At 44.4% G+C, this 23,559-nt stretch overlaps 1 protein-coding gene across 8 annotated transcripts in view; it reads left to right on the forward strand.

Annotated features, from left to right (window-relative positions):
• Positions 1-23,559, forward strand: part of ppfia4 (PTPRF interacting protein alpha 4) — a 149,521-nt gene that overhangs the window by 58,757 nt on the left and 67,205 nt on the right. The window contains exon 1 of one of the 8 annotated variants that reach the window (XM_072666543.1): positions 6,976-7,071. The exons of the other annotated variants lie outside the window; for them this stretch is intronic. Coding sequence (XP_072522644.1) covers positions 7,006-7,071 — 66 coding nt within the window. The 5' untranslated portion in view covers positions 6,976-7,005. Of the gene's footprint in view, positions 1-6,975; positions 7,072-23,559 lie in introns of those variants that run through there. 8 annotated transcript variants of the gene reach the window in all.

Genomic DNA, 23,559 nt, shown 5'->3' on the forward strand with positions numbered 1-23,559 from the left:
GCTGGGCCACTGCTGAACTGTACCACTGCCTGCCTGCACAGCCAGTACTTCCACTGCCTAGTCACAAGGGGGCCCAGTCTCATTGCGAATGATTGAGTGGCTTGCGAGCAGCTTTTGACAGACGGCCTGGTGAGTGTTCCTTCATCGAGAGGAGCAGAGTGCGTGAGAGTGTGTGACATTTACCTCTGTCAGAACTGGTCAGAACTGGCCCTTGAAATACTTTGATATTAGCAAAACCACCAGTGGTCAATTAACCCATAATGCTTTGCTTGCTGACTCACCACATCACTCCCTCTTCCTGTCTCTTCAAGTCCAGTTCCATCTTCTCTGTCCTGAGGACAGCCTGCCGTATCAGTACTGCTTAAACTAGGGTGACCAAAGAACACTGGGGACACACAGGCGCCCAGCCATGGTTAGGATGTTGTGGCCAGGGGGGCTTCAAGTAGGCCATAGGTCAAGTTGTAGAGCCATAGCAGTGTGTATGTGTGAGGGTGGGAGGGACCTAAATACCTTGCACACAACGCTAGTACATTAACATATACATATTAATATATATTAATAAATATAAATCATCTACGTTCAGTTTTTTTATCACTATATAAAAAATATATAAATACATAAAGAATCACTGTTTCAGTTTAAAGAGTCTGATGTAGTGTGTAAACACTTTAAAAAGGTGCTCTATACTGCATTTATTCAGTATTTTTACAGTATTTTACATGTATATTTATTTTTATATGTAAGTATAAAGTGGTTGGGCTAACAAAATGCTCAGATGTGGTTTTACAACCCTGTTAATATATTGATATATATAAATGATCTATGTTCAGTTTTTTTTTTATCACAATAAATATATAAAATAAATGCAATACAAAACCCAAAAATAATAAATAATTAAAAATAAATTCACTGGATACTTTTTAGTCTTCCGCTTGGTTTTAGAACTGATTAGTGTTTCCTAAAACTTAATATTTTTACTGATTTTATTTATTTTATATATATATATATATATATATATATATATATATATATATATTAATTATTATTATTATTATTATCATTATTATTACTATTTTACTTTTATTATTTTTACTGATTTTATTTTCTTTTCTTTTATATTTATATATAAATGCATATATATATATATATATATATATATATATATATATATATATTACTTTTTGACATCATTTGAATCTGACAGTTGTTCTGTATATTCTCTCAGAATTTCATCATTAGGATTTCATCCTGTCCACTGTATCTCTGTATCTCCTCCTTCTTTTCCAAGTCTACCTGTCTTCTTTCTTCAGTGATCTCTCTCACTCTTCCCGTGGAAGTTCTGCCGTTTCCTTGACAACTCTGGCTGAGCCGAGTGTAGATACTGGACCTGATTCTTTGAAGGCAAAAACAGGAACATGACTTGGCCAATTTCTTCTACAGACACACTCTCCTGTCCATCTGGATTCGTCCTTTACTGCAGTACTCTCGGCCGAAGTGATCAGATATCCCCGTTTGGAAGCAGTTCAGAGCTTTAGCATTTCCCTGCACTTCTGGACTTCTGACCAACAGTTAATTAACCCTTAGTCGCAGTCATCAGCAGTGCAAGCATCATTCCGTATTCAGTTCTCACTCAGATTTGAGTTCGTATCGGAGCCTGGCTGACGTAGCTGGCCGATAACATTAGCCAAATGACCAGCCATGGTTCTGTTGGCACAGGGGAAAACATAATGCCTCAATAAAAGACTCAGATCGTGTAAAACTGCATCTTCCTCTCAGTGTAAAGAGTCTGATGTAGTGTGTAAACACTGTCAAAGTTGCCCTAGAGTGCATTTATTCAGTAATTTTACAGTATTTCATATTTCTGATGTATGACCTAGACTCATATTAGCATAAGCAAATGTACACAGTGTGATAATCATGACATTTTAGATTATATGTGAACATATTCATGTTATTTTTGTAATTAATCTCAGGTCTTACTGGTTGGTTTTGCTGTCTTTTCTGGCTCCAGTCAGCACGGTGTTCTGGTAGCTGGCTGAAGAGACTGTAGTACAGATATTGTCATTATTATTATCTTCATTAGTTATTATTATTATTATTATTATTATTATTATTATCATTTCTAGTTTGTAGGTGGAAGAGAAGATGTTCAATGTAATTTGTGAGGGATGGCCCCGTCTCACCAAAAACACACACATGCTAGGTGGCTATGCTATGTTGTCCCTATATGTGAGTAAATTAGCACTTTGGACTGGGACCCTGTCCAGGTGGCTATTCCTGCCTTGCGCATAATGATTCCTTTCGGGGCTCTGGACCCTTGCCAGCATCCAAGCCTGAGAACCATGACATGGATGATTTCTCAGTGCAAACTGACATGTAACCAAGAGCTACATTAGCCCGCACATGTCACTGAAACACGTGGGGAATGCAGCATATGGCGTTTTCGGCATGCTTTGCCATGTTTAGCACAAGGCCAGGGAGACTGTCCACGTCCCCAGGCCGCCTCGCAAGACATTTGAGGAGCGGCGGGCTCGGGTGACGCTCAGTGCTGTTAATATTATGGATTGCAAACAAACACACACACGCATGTATCCACCTGTCAAAGTGCAGGGCATCCAAACTGTAGAACCGTCTAGTTTTGCCACCTGCTGAAGAACCCCCCACCATACGCTGTTAACCCCCCTCCATTTCCACCTGCCACACGTGAATAACAGGTGTTGTCATGCGGAGAGTAAAGCTAGAGGAGATCAATGCTTTGTCTCGGCATCGTCACAACGCAACACGTCCCCTAATCTGCCCTCGCATTGGGCCACATTACAGCCCCATACACTTAACTTAATGAGCTCACCCAGCTACGGACATACACACACACACTGCCTCTGCTGCAGCCCTGCCTATACCCTGAATAAGACCACGTCCCGACCACGATATCTGGCCGTTGGTACAGGGAATACATGAAGGATCCTTCTCTGGGTCTTTTCCTAGCCTGTATGCTATCTCACACAGGCTCAAGCTAGGGGCAGTGGTGGCTCAGCAGTTAGAGCTCCAGGCTACGGATGATGGGGTTGTGGGTTCAATACCCGGGCTCCCATTGTTGCCACTGTTGGGCCCTTGGCAAGACTCTTCACCACTGCCGCGTGTGTGTGGGCTTTAGCTGTGCTAGAAAGCCGAGGTGTTCTTAGCATGACTGTGTCAGCACATGTGACCGAGGCAGACGTATCTGTGGTCAAGGGTCAGCTTAAGCCATAATACCCTCTACACACAGGTACCGGTTAGTGGTGTTGGATTCTGCTGGTCCAGCTGTGCCCACTGTGCTTACTGCTATCCTCCTTCCTCACACCTTTCTAGCAACTTCACAGCAGCTGTGGTCAGACTCCCTGATGTTTGAGGTCAGTGGCCTTCAGCCCCAGTTCACTGGACTTCATGCACTGCACTTTTTTTGTACATTTTAGGCCAGTTTCCAAAGTGCTCTTCTGCTTATTTAACTTTGAGCTACCAACGGTGACCCACTTCACTGTCTGAATGCCCCGTTAGACAGCCGTCCTCAGTGAAGTGCTTTCAGTAACTACGCTATTGACCTTGTGTACATGACCTCAGTCATTTTTGCTGACCTCTATATCGTCCATTGTGTTCACTAGCATAGTTGTTTACATAAGAATGAACCACCAGAATGTGTACAGCTCCCATTTCTCTCCAGTGCTCTGCTTGAACATCAGTTTTGGCACCCCACATTTTAGCCAAAAGTTTGTGGACACAGCTTTATTAGCCCAATACATCGCTTGTAGACCAAATATCTTTTTGGTACAACACATTTTACCACACACCTATACCACAGTGACACCTTAGCAACCACCTGGGATGTCATAGCAACCAGTGAGAACCACTTAAGTTGCGATTCCTTCATGTTTATGTTGCTTTTTAAAAGGGTGTAATTATGCATCCTTAATTATGCATACATTACTTATTAAAATGACCATAAAATACCATTTAGCATCACAATATATTGTCCAGAAAAAATAGGATATCATTCCTGTCCAGTGAGAAAACAGGTATCTCCAAAATAGAAGCTTTACAGGAGAAGGAAAACCTTCTAAACGTTGAATGGAAGTCAATGTACCATTATTTTTTATTTACACAGTGTACAGAGCAGCCACAGGACTCAAAGGATGGCGGAAACTAAGAACGGACAGCAGCGATATATTGATATATATGTGTATTTAAAAGTAAATAAATAATGACAGCTCTGATCTTGTGTCTAGCCAGACTACAAAGCAGGCGAGAGACTTTGAGTTGTCCTGTTGTATCTGTCCTACAACAGGTCTACACCAGCCTCTCAGAAGAAGAGAACATTTCTGATAAAATAGTAAAATAGGTCAAAAAAACAGACAAATAAGAAGGAATGGATGCTGCGGCCTGAGTGGCTCTGTGCAGCTGCCGTTCTCTCAGTGCTTTGGGACTCGGCTTTCCTTTATTCCCCTTGTTTAAAAAAAGAAGAAGAAAAAAAAGAACCCTCTCTCCCGCTAAGCCTTACGGGAGGTCTCTGTCACTATCTCATTCTCTTAAAGAAGCCTTAAGCTGTGTTCGCTGCTCTGAACAATAGATTCACATAGAGCCCAAAATAGCCCTACTTGCTGTGCAAGCTAACGTTAATCCCAGTCACTCTAGAACAGACCTCCACTGCTTTTTTTGGGGGGATGATTTTGCTTTGTGTTCCTGACTGGGATCAGACCTGCACTTGCAGTATCACTGGCTTCATAAAGACCCTTTAAACTGCTGTGTTACTATAGTTAGTGCTGTAGTCACCAGCTAATTAAGGTGGAATTTGACTGCTGGGGAATCATTTATGGCTGATATTATTATGACTTGGTTGAACTTTGTGTTCTCACACCATATAAGAACCACATTTGCTTCCATAAGCCTTTAACAGGCATGGTAGACCTTTTTATGGTCAAACTGCTGTGGTAAAAAACTGGTCAACACTCATCTTCGGCTGCTTGACCTTATTCCCTTCGTTGAATAGAGTGTGTAATGCCGATTATATCCACAGGGTGGCAGTGGTGTAGAATTCATTCAGTCGCATTGTTTGAAAGCTGAGAAAAAAAGTCTATTAGTTTGACACAGCTCTTCAGACATTAGCTCTAAGCTAAACACAGCACAATTCGATTTTGGTTTAATGGCAGAAACGCAACAATAAAATGTATCTCTGTGTTACCCTGTATGTGACCGCTCGGTTGAGTTGCCCTGTTAGGGTAAACAGAATTGGACACTAACAGTTAGCTCAATAGAAACACTGAAAAGGACCCAAAACAAAACAAAAAACCCTAAAAAGTTACTAAATGAGGATTGAGGAACATCAATAAATATTGTTTTTGCAAATAATGAATTAATTTAATTATTATTAATTAAAAGGTTCAGGGCAGAGCACATTAGCGCTGTTTAACGCTGTTTACGCCTCACCTCAACACACTTTGGTCATCTTCACCCCTTAATGTGCAAGTTTCCAATATGGCCAGAAGGTGGGAGAGCAGCAGATACTGAATTTGGATATACTCTATCAAAACCTTGTATCTTGAAAATGCCAACTTTACAGGAGAAGGAAAAACCTTCTTAGCTTTCAATGGAAGACGATGTAAAAAATATTTAATCAATATTTATATTATTAATAATAATAAGAAAAAAAAAAAATATATATATATTATATATATATATAATATATATATAATAAAAATATCTAATAATATGATGAGTATGTTATAATAATAATGGCATTTTGGAGCATTTCTATTGGTTCATCATCATGAAATCGTGATACAATATGAAGAACAAGTGGCAGATTCACATTATGGAAGGAGGAAAGTCACACACGTTTTTTGCGTGACAGTGGTGTTCAATCATGATGATGACAAAGACATGATCTATCATGCACCCCCAGCTAGCACACATATTAAGGAGCCACCGTTTTGCAGGCAGGCATGCCTGTGTTTTCTGGCCAGCGTTGCTCCAGTGCCTCTCAGTTCCACTTGTCATATTGGGTTAGGGTTTAGAGTCCCACTGCAAAAGTGGGAAAATTTGATGTTGTGCATTTACTTACTTCAAACCTTCCAAATACACGATATGTCCACATATTTGTGGACACCTTTTCTAAGGAATGGCTTCATTCAGCTACTTTAACTTGCACCCATTGCTGACACAGATGTGCAAATGCACACACACACACACACACACACATACAGCTTGTCTAGTCCCTGTAGAGAAGAAGTACTGCCAATAGAAAGACTCTCTGGAGCAGATCAACATCATGAAGCTATTGGCACCATGCTGCCTAATGCCAGGCGTGGGCTAGTAGAGGGGTATAAAGACCCCGAGCATTGAGAGCTGTGAAGCAGTGAAAGTACTGTGTTCTCTGGAATGATGGATGGATGGATGGATGCAATCAAACCCTCACAGCAATGCTCCTTCTCCAAAATCTAGTAGAAAGCCTTGAAGCCTGGACAGTAGAGACGGTTACTCCAACAAAAGCAGGAGAAACTCTTTTTAATAGCCTTGATTTCAGAAGAAACAATGAATAATGAGCAGGTGTCCCAATACTTTTGTCCTTTAATTGTAATTTCTCTCTGTACCTTGCTCAATCTTCAGACTCACCCCCCCCCCTTTCTCTCTCTCCCTTGTTTGCTCTGTCTCTCCTCCCCTCTCTGCCTCTCTCTCTCCTCTCCCCTCCTGCCTGTCTCTCGGCCGGTGGAGCCAGTGTCTCCCTCCTGCTCCCAGTCTGCAGAGTTTCGCTCCACTGGCCGGACAGCGCAGCCTGAGCCGGAGTCGCTCGTTTATTCTCTGGCTTACTGTCATTCGTCAGGGACTTAGAGACGGAGAGAGAGAGAGAGTGCAGCTCTCTCTGCCTTTATCTCTCTCTCTCTCTCTCTCTCTCTCTCTCTCTCTCTCTCTTTTCTGCTCCACTCTGTCCGGTGCTCTCGTCGATCTGCACTAGCTTTCTGCTATGCTTCGTGCGACATGAGCCTACCATCCTTGAAGATTCACCTGCAGAATGGGGTCTACTTTAACACTTACATGTACCAGGTAGGGGGGGCAGGAAGACCCACTTGCTTCAGTGCTTGTGATGTTGTCATTGATGTTATTCACATGATGTCAGCTGCCATGGGTGTCTCTCACCTCGTCCAATAGGCTCGCAGATAACTTTGTAGTACACAACTGTGTGTGTATGCATGTGTGTGTGTGTGTGTGTGTTTTTGCACAGATGCTCTGTTTTACTTTTAGCCATTTTTTTTTAACACTTGCTTGGCACCATGCTGCCTAATGCCAGGCGCGGGCTAGTAGAGGGGTATAAAGCCCCCCAGCATTGAGCTGTGGAGCAGTGGAAGAACTGTGTCTCTGGAGTGATGGATGGTGGTGCTCCATCCAGTATTTTTGAATGGGGTGAGTTGGTGAGGACTTGGGGATGAGGTGACTTTATGGATGCTCTCTTCCCTGGACAGCAGTTCAGTAAAAAACTCCTTTTTAATACCCTGAATTTTTAAACAGACAACAAATGAGTGTCCCAATACTTTTGTCAAATTAGTGTATGCAGTTAAGTAAGGTAAATGCAATAGTAGTTCTCCTCCAAGCGCGTTAAGAAGAAGAAGCATGTGCTAGCCCTGCCCTCATCCTCCTGGCGCTGTTGGGAGCATGCGATGGAGTGAGCCCTGTGTAGTGGGTGATAATTGGCAGTGAGGAAATCGGGGAGAAAAAGGATGTGTTCAGTAGTACTGTGTTACTGTGCAGTCGCAGCATCCCTAGGCTAAGTCTTCAACTCTGGAGGACTGAAGTTCTGAGCAATGGTGTCTCAGCGGTTGGCGTAAGCGGCTCGGTGATGACTCACAGTGTGAGAGAGGCAGGATGTAGAGGCAAGGTGTGAAGCCATGCAGTTGCTCCAGAAGCGCACCATTTCAATGCAGGCGAGTGGATCATCCGAGCTCTGGCCGCCACCGAACCATCTGTCAGTCACAGCTTCCCCGCATCACCTAAACCCTGGCTTTAAATTCAGGCTAGGTCACCACCCTGACCACACTAGCCCATGTTGACTACACTGGACTTACATCCTTGACCTTTTTAATAAACTGGCAGTGATTAGCTGGCAGTTTGCTGGACGGTTGAAGTAATGACGGGGGTAATAGGGTGTTTAGAAGATGAGATGGTGTAAATGGACATTGGATAGGAGATAGAGTAATGAGTCGTTGAGGAGGTGGGGTGGAGTAATGGGGTGTTGAGAATATGGGATGGAGTAACTGGACTTGAGGAGAAAAGGAGTTATGGGATGTTGAGATGGGGTAGAGTAATGGGGTGTTGAGATGGGGTGGAGAAATGGGGTATTGAGGAGATGGGGTGGAGTATTAGGGTGTTGAGGAGATGGAGTGGAGTAATGATGTTTTGAAAAGATGGAGTGGACTAATGGGGTGTTGACATGGAGTGAAGTAATGGGGTGTTCAAGAGACTGGGTGTAGTAATGGGGTGTTGTAGAGATGGAGTAGAGTGATGGGGTGTTAAGGAGATGGGGTGCAGTAATGGGGTGTTCAGGAGACTGGGTGGAGTAATGGGGTGTTGTAGAGATGGAGTAGAGTGATGGGGTGTTAAGGAGATGGGGTGCAGTAATGGGGTGTTCAGGAGACTGGGTGGAGTAATGGGGTGTTGTAGAGATGGAGTAGAGTGATGGGGTGTTAAGGAGACAGGGTGGAGCAATGGAGTGTTGAGAAGATGGAGTGCATTAATGGGGTGTTTAGGAGATGGGGTGGAGTAATGGATTGTTGAGGAGAGTGGAGTAATGGGCTGTTGAGGAGATGGGGTGGAGTATTAGGGTGTTGAGAAGATGGAGTGGAGTAATGATGTGTTGAGGAGATGGGGTGGAGTATTAGGGTGTTGAGGAGATGGGGTGGAGTATTAGGGTGTTGAGGAGATGGGGTGGAGTATTAGGGTGTTGAGGAGATAGGGTGCAGTATTAGGGTGTTAAGGAGATAGGGTGCAGTATTAGGGTGTTGAGGAGATGGGGTGGAGTATTAGGGTGTTGAGGAGATAGGGTGCAGTATTAGGGTGTTAAGGAGATAGGGTGCAGTATTAGGGTGTTGAGGAGATGGGGTGGAGTATTAGGGTGTTGAGGCGATAGGGTGGAGTATTAGAGTGTTGAGGAGATAGGGTGCATTATTAGGGTGTTAAGGAGATAGGGTGCATGATTAGGGTGTTGAGGAGATGGGGTGCAGTATTAGGGTGTTAAGGAGATGGGGTGGAGTAATGGGGTGTTGAGGAGATGGAGTGGATTAGTGGGGTGTTGAGGAGATAGGGTGCAGTATTAGGGTGTTAAGGAGATGGGGTGGAGTAATGGGGTGTTGAGGAGATGGGGTGGAGTAATGGGGTGCTGAGGAGATAGGGTGGAGTATTGCTCCATCAGTAGTCACAGCTCTGGACTTGTGATGGTCAGGTGATGCTGTCAGAGCCGAGTCTGTGCTCTAACAGAGCTCCATATTTAGTGCTGTGGCAGGCGTCCAGTTCTGCCCGTGTCCAGCATGTGTGTACGTTTATTACTGATTAAAACCAAGCTGGCCTCTGCTGTTTTTGGCCCTATGAGGGCTTACCATTATACTAAGCAGTGTGAGTGTGTGTGTGTGTGTGTGTGTGTGTGTGTGTGTGTGAGAGGTTTATGAAGTCCATCATTCAGTGCATACATGCAGTTACACTTATATAAAGCACCCGGGTCACATTATTATTAATAATATTAATATTAGATACAGTTTAGAAAACAGTATACATAACCAACAGGTCCTATGCATGACCTTTAAGTCAGTGTGTGTGTTTTGTGTGTGTGTGAGTGTGTGTGTGTGTGTGTGTGTGTGTGACACCACAAGCTTTTGCTGCACTAACCTTCATACATGGACCTGTGTTTTGCACTGGGAGGCAATGATGCCGTCTCAGCCTGAATACACAAGACTTACTGTACTCTTCCTGTCAATACCATCCCCCAGAGAGAGAGAGAGAGAGAGAGAGAGAGAGAGAGTTAGAGAGAGAGAGAGAGAGAGAGAGAGAGAGAGAGAGAGAGAGAGAGAGTTAGAGAGAGAGAGAGAGAGAGAGAGAGAGAGAGTGAGAGAGAGACATTGAGAGAGAGAGAGAGAGACTAACGAGAGAGGGAGAGAGAGAGCGAGACAGAATGAGAGACAGAGAGAGACAGTGAGAGAGACAGAGAGAGACAGTGAGAGAGAGAGAGAAAGACAGTGAGAGAGAGAGAGTGAGAGAGAGACAGTGAGAGATAGAGAGTGAGAGAGAGACAGTGAGAGATAGAGACAGTGAGAGAGAGACAGTGAGAGATAGAGAGACAGTGAGAGAGAGACAGTGAGAGATAGAGAGACAGTGAGAGAGACAGTGAGAGAGAGACAGTGAGATAGAGACAGTGAGAGAGAGAGACAGTGAGAGAGAGACAGTGAGAGATAGAGAAACAGTGAGAGAGAGAGACAGTGAGAGAGAGACAGTGAGAGAGAGCAGGCTTGTGGAGGAAGTGAAGGTGTTTAGGTTTGTCTGTGGTTTAATGAAGAAGACAGGAATGTGAAGCTATTTTGAGGGCAGGGATCAGAGAACAGGCGAGGAGGAACAGAGCCGAGGAAGAGGAGGAGGAAGAGTTCTCTTGTTCTGCACACCGCCGTCGCTGAGCCGCTGTTCTTCCTGTGTGACGCGGAGTTTGATAGGAGATGTTTCCTCTGCGTGTCTCTGGTGAAGGCTGTTCCCAGCTCTGTCAGAGAGAGTCATGTTGTGAAAATGAGCCCTCACTCAGCTCGAGCTCCTGCAGCAGTACTGAGAGAAAGCAGCAGAGGAGAGACGGAGGAGAGACTGAGGAGAGATGGAGGAGAGACTGAAAAGAGATGGAGGAGAGACAGAAAAGAGATGGAGGAGAGACTGAGGAGAGACGGAGGAGAGACGGAGGAGAGACTGAGGAGAGATGGAGGAGAGATGGAGGAGAGACAGAAAAGAGATGGAGGAGAGACTGAGGAGAGACGGAGGAGAGACGGAGGAGAGACTGAGGAGAGATGGAGGAGAGACAGAGGAGAGACTGAGGAGAGATGGTGGAGAGACGGAGAGATGGAGGAGAGACTGAGGAGAGATGGTGGAGAGACGGAGAGATGGAGGAGAGACTGAGGAGAGATGGTGGAGAGACGGAGAGACTGAGGAGAGATGGTGGAGAGACGGAGAGATGGAGGAGAGACTGAGGAGAGACTGAGGAGAGATGGAGGAGAACAGAGAGGAGAGAACCCAAACCCCTCCCACTACAACCAAAACCCCTCCCACTACAACCAAAACCCCTCCCAGTACAACCAAAACTCCTCCCAGTACAACTAAAACTCCTCCCAATACACCACAACATTTTTCCCAGTACAACCAAAACCCCTCCCACTACAGCCAAACCCCCTCCCACTACAACCAAAACCCCTCCCATTACAGCCAAACCCCCTCCCAGTACAACCAAAACCCCTCCCACTACAACCCAAACCCCTCCCACTACAACCAAAACTCACACGAAGGGATGCTTAATTTGGGCTTGTTCAGTTCGGTCCAGCAGCAGGTGGACTGGTGTAGTGGATGACCCTTAGTCGTTTAGTGTGCGGTGGACTGGGCATCTCTCAGGTGTCTCTCTCTCTCGCTCTCTCTCTCTCTCAGGTGATTATCAGTAGAGCTGAAGCTTGTCTGGAGCTCACCAGCTCAGGCCTGGTCTCTGGAGAGCCGCCAGCACCTTCACATCATCCATATGATGGACTACTGCTGTCTGTCACTTGGGGTCTGTTAGTTTCTAACAGATTTGTTTCTTTCCACTCCTCTCTGTTTCCCTCCGTCTCCCATCTGCCTGTCCCCCATTTCTGTCTCCATCACTGCCTAACTCTCTTATCTGCCGCCGCTCTCCTCTCGGATGCTTTGCACACTCTTGTGGAATCAGTAAAACATTTTGTTTTTTCAGGACTTTCCATTTAATTCTCACACTAACTGACGATTACCGCAGAGTGCCAGGACTGACTTATGTCTTTTGGGAGTTCGTAGTATTGCAGTGGTTAATATCAAACAAACTCTGGGTTCTTATGATCCAAACCACAACATTTCTGCATGAAACGTTACCGTGTACCGTTACCATGACCACTATTTCACTGTGTCTGACTCTCGGGTGCTGAAAATGCTCTGACTGTACTGACTGCAGCCTTTCTTAGCTATTTGTTAACTAAGTAAAACAACGTGAATACCCCGAATCTATCAATTATCTATCAGAGATCACGTGATCAATGGGACAGAGATAGGTCTGTCACAAATTGTCCCAGAAATAATCATTATTTTTAGTTATCACATAATTATACAATATAATTATTATATTAAGTATTTTTATTATTAATATTTTACAATATCATTTTATTATACAATTATACAATATTATTTTATTATACAATTTTATATTTGTATTATTTTATTTAGATTATATTGTTTTATTTTTGTTTTATTATTTATATATTTTTTATTGTCATACAGTTATATACATCATATTTTATTATTGTATTAATATATTTTATTTTATTATTGAATTTTATATTTGATACTTATTATTATTATACAATTTAATTTAATCATTTAATAACACACTTTTATGTTGTTTTATGTTGTTTTGATAATTTTAGCATTTTTAATTAAGTAAATTCAGTGCGTCAATGTCCACTGTTTTTGTGCCAGAGGCAATCAAATCTCCGGTCAATTTTCGTAAAAACCTCCATCCTGGCCTTTCGGGAAAGCCTCTGATGTAACTTCAAAGGGATTTACAGTATAATGGTAGCCGGAGTGATTTATTGGCCCCTTTCAAGCACCACCAATGGCATTTCTTATACAACATAGAAGCCGCTGGCTGCTGACTGTTAAGCTGTCCAATCACCACCTTGTTCAAACCACTTTCCACACGCCCCCTAGTGGCCGTTGTACTATCAGAATGCAAATCCACCATAACAATAGATCCATATACACAAGCCAAAGCATTACGACTGCTCACAGAGAAAGTGAATAATGTCGATTATCATGTTGCAACGACGCATGTCAGGGTCGGGATGTACACCAATCAGCCATAACATTAATACCTCCTACCTAATATTGAGTAGGCCACAACAGATCTGACCTTCGAGGCATGGACTGGTATCTGGAACCAAGGCGGCGACCACAGAGGCAAGGTGGGGCATAAATGAGCATAAATGAGCCTAAGATGCAACTCCAGCCCCTGAGGAGTGGAGAGGGTAAAGGGCCTTGCTCAAGGGCCCAACAGTGGCAGCTTGCCGATCCCGGGAATCAAACCCACAACCCTGTTATCAATAGCCTGGTACTTTGCCCCACCGCTGAGCCACCACTGCCCCACAGTGCCTTCACAGTTTCAAATGGAAGAACCTTCAAAGGTTTCTTGAGGAACTTATACTTTTAACAGTGGAGACTGGGATTTCTGCCACTGCTGGTAGACCCGTATGACCATATGCTTCCATATTCCCGCAGATTCAGCTCCTTCCTTCACACTATGGTGGCTTTGGCCACGCCCTCACTTCTCACCCTCACTGCACTGCACCTCCTCTTCTCAACCCATGAATCCCGTCACACACCCGCATTAATTTATAGCCTCATCATTCTCGAAGCTGCAGTTACTACCACCTTAAACATGCAAGGTAACATGCAGGGAGCTTATATCTAAACAGCAGTTTAGCCCCGCCCACTCACAGTTAACTTAAGTGTTACACATTGGACTGCTTTTCTGAACGAGACTTAGTACAGGGCAGCCAATCAGAACAGGGGTCATTTAAATGGATTAGTCCTAATCTCTTAAAGGCACAGTGACCAAAACAGCCTGTTTAATAGTAAAGAGCAAACAGAGGTTTTATATAAAATAGTTTTATAAAAATGGCTTTTTTATTTATGGCTGTTTTAGCTCCTAAAACAGTGCGAACTGAGGGGAAAAGGGACACTGTAGGATACGGCCGCTGTAATATCGGATTTCAGCTTTCTGCTGTGTTTGCTCTTTTAGCTCTTTTGATCCAAACATGTAGACCCTGCACTAAAATCCAGCCTGTAGTTTTCCTGCCAAATCACTGTTACACGAATCCCTGCTTCACTCAAGGGGTTTGTCACTGACACCGGGAAGGCGGATATATGGATCTATTTTGAGACTTTGCAGTGCATCAGTCTCGCTTGATGTGCCGCTGACCTATGAGGTGGACTGTCAGTGACAAGTAATGACACAAGGTGACGTCGTACATACATATACAACAGCACCGCCGGGACTGTTTGCTGGTAATTCGGTCATCTGCACCGCATCCGTTACTTAGCCGAACCATCTGGTGCCACCCTCGGCCGGTTGATTGAACGTTTGCTGTTAATTTGGCTTATTTGATGTTTTTTCCTGCTTTGCCACTTTTTCACCCACATTTTAGGATCGTGATGTTTCATGACTGAGCTGGCGTGCAGGTCCAGACCATGTGTTGTGGCAAAGGCAGACACACTCGACTAGACTACAAGCTCTGATTGGGTTTGTGTGTGTGAGAGAGAGTGATTGTACAATGTTTTACTCTATTTGTAGGGACCCATTGTCCAAAATTTCCCGGGAATGATAGGAAAACATACTGATTGTGGGAACACTTTTTTCTTTTTTTTGCTTTGATTGCAGTTTTTACAAATACACTACATGGACAAAAGTATTGGGACACCTGTTCACTCGTTTTTTCTTAAATCAAGAGTGTTTAAAAGAGTTGATCCTGTTTTTGTTGGAATAACTGCCTCTACTCTCCAGGGAAGAAGACTATCTACAAGGTTTTGGAGGAACATTGCTGTGAGGTTTTGATTGCATTCAGCGATTAGAGTGTTAGTGAGGTCAGGATATTGGATGATGATGATCACCACTCAACCTCATCATCCCCAACTCATCCCAAAAGTACTAGATGGAGCTCCACCATCATCATTCCAGAGAACACAGTTCTTCCATTGCTCCACAGCTCCTCAATGCTGGGGGGCTTTATTTATACCCCTCTAGCCCACGCCTGGCATTAGGCAGCATGGTGACAATAGGTTCATTATGTTCATCTGAGAGATCTTATTCTATTGGCAGTACTTCTCTACAGACACTAGACCAGCTGTGTATTTGCACATCTGTGTCAGCAAAGGCTGCAACATAGTGCAAAGCAGTCTCCTGGGATGAGATGGGGAGTTGGCGATGATGTAGGGAGGTGGTCATCTTTCTGACCTCAACTTTCTGACCTCATTAAGGGTCTTGCCGTTGAATGCAATCTAATCCTTAGATCTAGTTGAAAGCTTTCTTCCCTGGACAGTCGAGACAGTTACTCCAACAAAAGCAGGATACACTCTTTTATTAACCTTGATAGCCTTGGTGTCCCAATACTTTTGTCCATATAGTGTATTTAAGCTGGACCTTAGGATAAAATACGGGGATAAAATGTAAGGATGTTTAATATTGAACTTCCTGGCACTGTTGGTGCTAGCTCTCCCTCACCTGCCCCAGTAACAGTATCAGTAACCTGGCAACTCTCTCTCTATTTAATGTCCATCACTGCTCTGTCCGGCTGACCCCCGCTGTTAGACCACGTAACCCTAATCTTCTCTGATTCGACAAGAGAAGCTGAGCTGAGCCTCCGACAAAATCCATTAGCAGCTAATTGAAGCCGGGCTTTCAGAAGAGACAGAAAGGCCGAGAAAAAGAGAGATTTCAGGCTTCAGGTTAAACCTGTTTGCAGTGAAAAACGAGGAGGTCATGATGTCCATGTTCTAACTTTAGGAGGACAAAAGGTCAATAATCAATAATAATGTTCATGTGACTTTGTAAAGGAAATGTATTGATCAGGACTGAAGCCATCTATACAGAGCTGGACGCTCAGCTAGCAGGCAATAAAACGCAATAAACCTCGGGAGGAAAATGAAGGGGAATTATGTTAATGTCCAGCGTTAATATCTGTGTCACAATGTCTGTCATGGACCGACGAGACGAGATGGCCTCCCTTTCTTACACTCCGGCCTTTGAAATGCTTTATTAGTAATTAAACCTCAGAGATCACACATGGTATCTCATGGTCAGTCAACAAAGATAATTAATCCAGCTGGAGTCAGCAGGTTAGAAACCCAGCAGATGTACGTCTGGGCGAGGATGTGATGTGAGTGAGAGAGCGAGCCGCGGTACGACCAAAAGCCAGCCATGACATACACGACATCATTAAGTCATCATGATGACATTACACCCACTCAGACACCAGTAATCATTAACACAGCATCCACAGCAGTAATTAAGGCATAGTTGGGATCACTGAGTGTATTTTACCACTGTCATGCAAAAACCTCATATCTCCAGGGCTCTGAGTGGGTCGCAACTTCGAATTATGGGTTGTGCCGCTTCGCCATCAGCAGCCAGAGCCGGAGAGAGCACAATTGGCCACGCTCTCCCCTCATTACTCCTATAAGATGCTAGCCAAAGCAGCTGTCTGTAAGCTGACGTCACAGAACTGATGGTTAGTGTTCTCCTCCAAGCGTGTTTAGTGTTTAATGGCATTGGCTGACTTAGGAAACTACTAACTTGGGTAATTAGCTGCATTTTTCTCGTTTATGTTCTTAGCAATTATGGTTTTTAGAGTTGTCAGTTAGCTCGGACTGTGTTGCTGAACAAGATGAGGGCATTCGCTGTCAGTGATGCCACAGCCATCCGTGACTGGGAGTCCTAGAGAGCCTCACTCTGGCTTCACTCTTTCTGGGTGGGTATCGGCCCTCCCTCTTCCCCATGTTCAGCTGTCCAGTGACGTCGCCAGTTCGACTCAGCCTTTAGGACGGCCTTCGCTGGTAGCACTGTGTGATTGGGGGGGTTCTAACTAGAGGTTGGGAAGTGGGAGGGACTAAATTAGGGACAAAAGTGGTGGGAAAAAATGAGCAGGTGGTGATTATTGTGATTTTTTTCACAATATACGAATAAATAAAAGCTTATAAATGCAATATCCGCCAATATTGTGAGCCAGCCAGTAGTTCTTACAGTCATGTATCTCCAAACTGTTATGAATAATAAGAATAAATGGTAGTAGAGTGAAAGTTGATATGAGGTCAAGCCAAATGGAAAAAAAATAAAAAACGTAGTGCGTAGTAGCAGCGTATCAGTCTAATGCACTGCTCTGGATTCTAGCCTACTCTTCTAATGCAAAGCAGATGGTCAAGCGAATGTCTGATGTTTGTGGAGGATCTTGTGCAGTCGCGTAAGTGAGTGATTCACACTGATATCCACTTCAATGGAGGAGTATTCTGATTAATTGAACAGTACGCCGTAGTGCTTTACCGCCTCAGTCTTTCTCCAGGGTTCTGGAAATGCATCATTCATACAGCCTCGCGCGGCTCGCGCTAGAAGGCCAAGTCATTTAATTAAAACCTCGGCAGGACGTAGGAAGCAGATACGAGGACAATACCAGAAGCAGTGTTTTGAAATAATCTGTTGGAGATGCGAAGAACCAAGTTAATCAAATGGAGAAGCAGAAGACTTCGGCAAACTTCAGCTGTGGACGTTTGTTAATTCAGCTTGTGCCGGTGGAGTGGTCCAATGAGGCTTGACTAAAGACTGTTTCTTTACATAGCGATGGAGACGGGGAAGCGAGCGAAAGCAGAGGCCGAGAGGAGGAGAGCGCTTGTGGCATTTTGGCTTGCCGGAGATGAACAGATGTGTACTGCTCGTAGCGAAGCCTCTGTCTCCAACACGCTCCAGCACCTCCCTAATCCCATTTCATGCGGAAAACAACGGGACAGTGTTAAGAAACCAGGGAAAAGTAAACGGAAAGACAGCAACATCGTCTCCATGAAAAAGTAAACGCCGTCATCGCGAGTCAGCTGGAACACGCTCAGGCTTCACAAAAAAAAGTGCTTTGGAAGAAAGTACATAACAAGGACTTTTGCCCAGTTTCTACTTGGAGACTCAGACTAGGTCCTGACTGATACACTATATGTCCAAATGTTTGTGGACACCCCTTCTAGCGAATGCATTCAGCTGTTTTAGGTTGCATTCATTGCTGATACAGATGCACAGCTTGTCTAGTCCTGTAGAAGCCGAAGAAGTGCTGCCAATAGATTAGGACTCTCTAGAACGGATAAACATACACAAATCTATTGGCACCATGCTGCCTAATGCCAGACTTGGGCTTGGGGGGTATAAATCCCCCCAGCGCTGAGCTGTGGAGCAGTGGATTTTTTCTGGGATCGGTTGGGGACACCATCCCACCTCATCCCCAACTCCTTGACCTCACTAAAGCTCTTGTTATTGAATGCAATCAAATCCTCACAGCAATGCTCCTTCTATCAGATCTGAAGTGAGAGTGAAGCTTGATTATTTTGATTTCCTCTCCAAGATGAAAGCTTCTGTTGATCTCATGGGAGCAGTTTTGGTGGTCTAGCAGGTCTTGCACGGTTAAGGGTCCCCTTTTCTCTGTAGGTTTGAGTCAGTCATGGTCACTTCCTGTTTTCCTTTGATGTTTTTCTTTTGTATGCAGGCGGAATCTCTCATGTCTAATTTTTTTTAAATATTTCATTAAAAGTGAAGAAATTATACTAAACAGGTGTTTTTAAGTGCAATTATCAATGGGTTTAGTAAACCTGGCTCATTATTGAAGAACCCAGAATGTTCTGAGCCCTAAAATTAATATTGGTACTGGGGAGCTTGGTGATTAGTATGGTTGCCCAGATATGGGCTAGCACAGTGTTGATTGTCCTTGGGTATCAGAAAGGTGCTATATTATCATCCTCAGCCCTGATTGAGACAATACTCCTACCATTGTCAGCTGAGCCATCACTTGTACACTTGGCTGCGTAGGGTTAGCAACCTTACCTAAAATACTTTCATACTTTTTTTCTTCTTCGTACTGAGCAGCTTTGTTGAGATTCGGTTGCGTCAGAATTGTGGCCAAATCCTCCGCCCTGAGACTGTGCTGTTGTAGCCGGTGCATATTGCTTTCATTCCTTAATCCCGCCGCTTTTAGAGAACAAACCGAGAGAAATCCCCCAAGTTGTCTGAGCTCAGTGCCGCTCGTCTGCCACCCTGCAATCTCACGCGGTCAGATTGAGCTGCAAAGCTGCGTAAACGCAGCGTCTGATTTCTCTTTCGCATTTTCTGTTCCTTGCTGGTGTCGAGCAGGAAAGCCGCTGGATGACAAGAAGACCCTTTGAAAGTTGCTAAGAGGTGGAAAGCGTTGCATTGAAGTGAGAATTTGTTTGAAGTTTGAGAGCTTTCGAGCATTTCTGTTCAAATGAAGTCAGTTCTAGCCAAAACAAACTTTTGTCGTGTCTCCCTGTCTAGCTCTGTGTGTGCTCCTAATGTCTGAGATGATGCAAAACCCTGATGATGCAGATGGGCTTCCCTCATTGCTTTGGCTCATCTTGCTTTCTGCATCTGATTGACCAGCTAAGGATGCACCAATCCATAAACTTAAACCTACCTGGATTACCCAGGTGAACATTTACCTGGACTATAATTATGGAGAAAGAGACATTTGCAATACTATAATCACTAGGATGGAACCCTCATACTCATTAAAACACACAACTGGACCATAAAGACTATTGAGTCTTTGTGGGTACTGTTGCAGCATTGCTGTTTACATGCACACACAAGCAAATAGGCAATAGGGTGCTGACGATAAGCAGTCACCTCAGCACCCAGTAAAGCAATTAGAGGTTAGGTGCCTTGCTGAAGGAGGAAAAAGTGCAGTTCCTTCACTCCGCCTCCTGCAGTTCCTGCCAGTCCAGAGCACTGAACCAACAACCTTCCAGTCCCAAGCCTACTTCCCTAACCTGCAGGTCAAGGCTGTCCTCATTCAACCTTCACATTTAACCCATCTGTGTAAGTGAACACACTAACAGGGAGCAAAAAGCACTCTTGCTTTACACCATACCCTCCCACTTCCTACCAGTCCAGGGGATTGAACCAACAACTGTCCTGTTATGTGCCCACTTTCATAACCTTTAGGTTAAGGCTGTCCCCTATAAAACCATCTGTGGCAGTGAACTCACTAACAGGAAGGACACTCATCCCCACTTCCTGCCAGTCCAAAGAATTGAACCAACAACCTTTTAATCTCAAGATTGCTAAGCTAACCTTTCGGCCATGTCTGTCCTCATTCAACCTGGACAGTTACCCTATCTGTGGCAGTAAACACACTAACAGGGAGCAAAAAGCACTGTTCCTTCAATCCCCACACCCCCACCTTCTGCCACTGCATGGGCTTGAACTAACAACCTTCCCGTCCCTAGCCCGATTCCCTATCCTTCAGGTCAAGACTGTCCCCATTCAACCCCTCTGTGGCAGTAAACACACTAACGAGAAGGAAAAAGCAGTATTTTTTCACTCCATATACTCCCACTTTCTGCCAATCCGGGGAATTGAACCAACAACCCTTTAATCCAAAGCCTGCTATCCTAACTTTTAGGCCAAGTCTGTCCTCATTCAACCTACACAGTTAACCCATCTCTGAATGTGAACTCAGGCTGGAAGGAAAAGGGCTCTTCCTCCACTCCTCTAACAGCACTTCCTGCCATTCCAGGGGATTGAACCAACACCCTTCTAGTCCCAAACCCACTTCCCTAACCTTTAAGCCAAGTCTGTCCTCATTCAACCTACACAGCTAACCCATCTGTGAATGTAAACTCAGGCCTTGCTCTTCCTCCACTCCTCCACCCCACTTTCTGCCAGTCCAGGGAATTGAACCAACACCCTTCTAGTCCCAAACACCACTTCCCTAACCTTTAGGCCAAGGCTGTCCTCTTTTAACATGCACTCGTCTGTTGCAGTGAATACACACTCGGGCATGAATAAGTGCTGTTCCTCTACTTCCCCACTTCCTGTTGGTCCAAAGGGATCGAACCTGTCACCTTCCTGCTCTTAAGCAAAGATCAGCGTTTCAGATTTCATCCCACATCCCCAGTTATAGCCTTTAGCACCTCTCACACATCCTATATGTGTCATTTGGTCTACATTTACTTCAACCTTCTCTTCAGGTAATGAGCTTCATGACTGCCAGTTCCTGCATGAACTCCTAACCTGTTCTGGAAGCTGTACAGCCTTACACACCATACATCAGTATATCCCCTATCTCCATAAATCTAATGCAGCCAGGAGTCCCCGGATCTTATTCCAACACTTTTATAATGGCTTCTTTCTTTAAAACCTTCAAATTCCTGTTGTCATCAATCATTAAGATGGGAACAGAGTCGCTCAGGGTGGTTTGCTGTGACTGTATGAGGAAAGTTCACTTCGGAGGTGATTTGAACCAGGCGTCTGAACTGCTTGCCTCTAAAAGCTCCATAATAGTAAGCTATTAAAATCCCCCAGAGGAGGATTGAGGGTCGTTTCTCTTTCTCGTTATGGTTCCTCTCAGCGTTCCTCCTGCATTTGGAGAGCTTTTCCTGCCGCTGTTGCCTCAGCTGGCTCATTAGTGGTCTGCTCTTGGATTTCTGTACAGCTGTTTTGGGACAGTCTGTGTTGTAAAAGGTGCTGAAACAAATCAAAGTGAATTGAACTGAAGTTTAAGTTGTATTAGAGTTGCGTGAACACAGCGGGTCTTCAGCAATCACCTGCACAGAACGCTGAGCTCTTCTCTAGTGGCCATTACTGGTGTTCCTGGAGCACAGGTTCGTGGGTGGGCTTGTGTTTTGGTCATCACTGGAGGGAGGATGCTCTTCAGATCCAATCCCTGAGCCCAGGCATCCCTATTCGGCCTGGCTTTGGTGTGAAGATGGCTGTTAAGACTGCCTCACTCAAGATCTTTGATCTATGAGGACTAGGCCTTTTGGAACCATTGATTTTGGCATATTTTACTCAGATTGCCACGAGATGCGGAAGTTTTTGACATTATTTGAATCTGGCGGGTGTTCTTGGGTAAATGTGTCCTCTGCTTTTTACTCATCTATGGTCGTGAACACACACACACTAGTGAACTAGGGGCAGCTAAAAGGCAGGGATCTAGTGCAGCCCAACATTTTTAACATCAACATTTTAATAGATCATTCTCCTCATTATGGCTTTTAGAGAAATGGGTTTTTGGGGAGGGGGGGTAGTGCACTATAGACCCCTGTGGTGCGGCCTAAGCTTTCAGCCTTTGTTTTCCTTCCATTACTTTTACTTTTCTACTTGAAGTCGTTCTGAAACCAGTACTTTTACACTTTTACTGGAGTGAAAAGCTTCAGTTGATACTTCAGCTTCTATAGAAGTCTTTTAAACCCTAGTATCTCCACTTACTTCTACCTGAGGAATGAGTGTCAATACTTTTGACATCTTCGTTTTTTCCCCACCATTTCCGATCACCAGCAGCCCTTTGTTTGATTGTGACCAATGAAAGGAGCCGTGGGAATGGTCTAGAATGACTTGGAATAAAATCTAGGTACATTATCGTTCACTACAGTAAAGAATTAAGTAACATTAAGTAACAATGCATTGAGGAGGCTGGAGACAAGCCTCCAGCGTATAGCCAGAACACTGCGGAAAGACTGGTGGTCTGTGCTCACTGTGATACCCATCCTTTAACAGCCAGTTCTTAGGTAAGCATCTCTCTCTCTCTCTCTCTCTCTATCACTCTATTGCTCTCTCTCTCACTAGTCACTCGTGAGTCTGTGGCTAATGAGCCATGGAGGCCAAGGCACCTCCGGAGGTCAGGCGGAGCTTTGGGAGCCAGTCAGCACAAAAGCACACTGATGCCGAGGCCTGTAACAGGCATCACTTCATACACAGACAGGCTCAAACCTTGCATAGGGAACCCGTGGGGGGGGGCGTGATCTATACACTTAAAGGGGTAATGTCCTGCATTTTTTTTTGTGCATGTATTTACCCATAATGCATTTTTCCAGAATCTCTTTATCCTGCTTTATTACATTAAACTACACTGTAGGACTAAATAGTCGGCTGAATAGGTAAATATATGCAAATTAGATAATAAAAAATGCTATGTTAAGGAAGCTGTTTGCTGTCCTTACATGGAACTTGTGAGCTGGGGAGTGATACAGGTACACTGTAGAAGAGTTCAGACCCCTAAAGTGTTGACCCTGCACAGTGGTTCTTTGGGTTCTGCCATAGAAGATCTCCAGTGATGCCACAGCCAACCATAGCTCTAAAAAAAGGATTTTCACCCTGCAAACCAACCCAACCATGGTTCCGTTTGATCCGGACCAGTACCTGTAGAAAACAAGGACAGCACAGCGTCTCTCTAAACCAAAGCAACCACAGGTCTAGCGCCTCTGCCAGCTGGTTGCAGTATGATGTGTAGCTCCGCCCATGCCCATATGTTTCAATGACAAAACAGCCCTGCCCATTTTGCAAGCTCATATCCTTCCTCTAAATCTTTCCATCTCCAGCTTTTCCAGATTCCAGCAGTTAGTTCCTACAGAAATCAGCTTTTAACCCTTACTCTGCTTTATCATAAGAAGGCGGGGCTACAGTGATTATGAATGAAGTGATTGACAAACAGGCTTGGCTGGAAGAGACCGGTTGTCTGCACGACCCGCATAGCGCCCTTTCTG

This window comes from Salminus brasiliensis, chromosome 21, assembly GCF_030463535.1.
Source record: "Salminus brasiliensis chromosome 21, fSalBra1.hap2, whole genome shotgun sequence".
Lineage (NCBI taxonomy): Eukaryota > Metazoa > Chordata > Actinopteri > Characiformes > Bryconidae > Salminus > Salminus brasiliensis.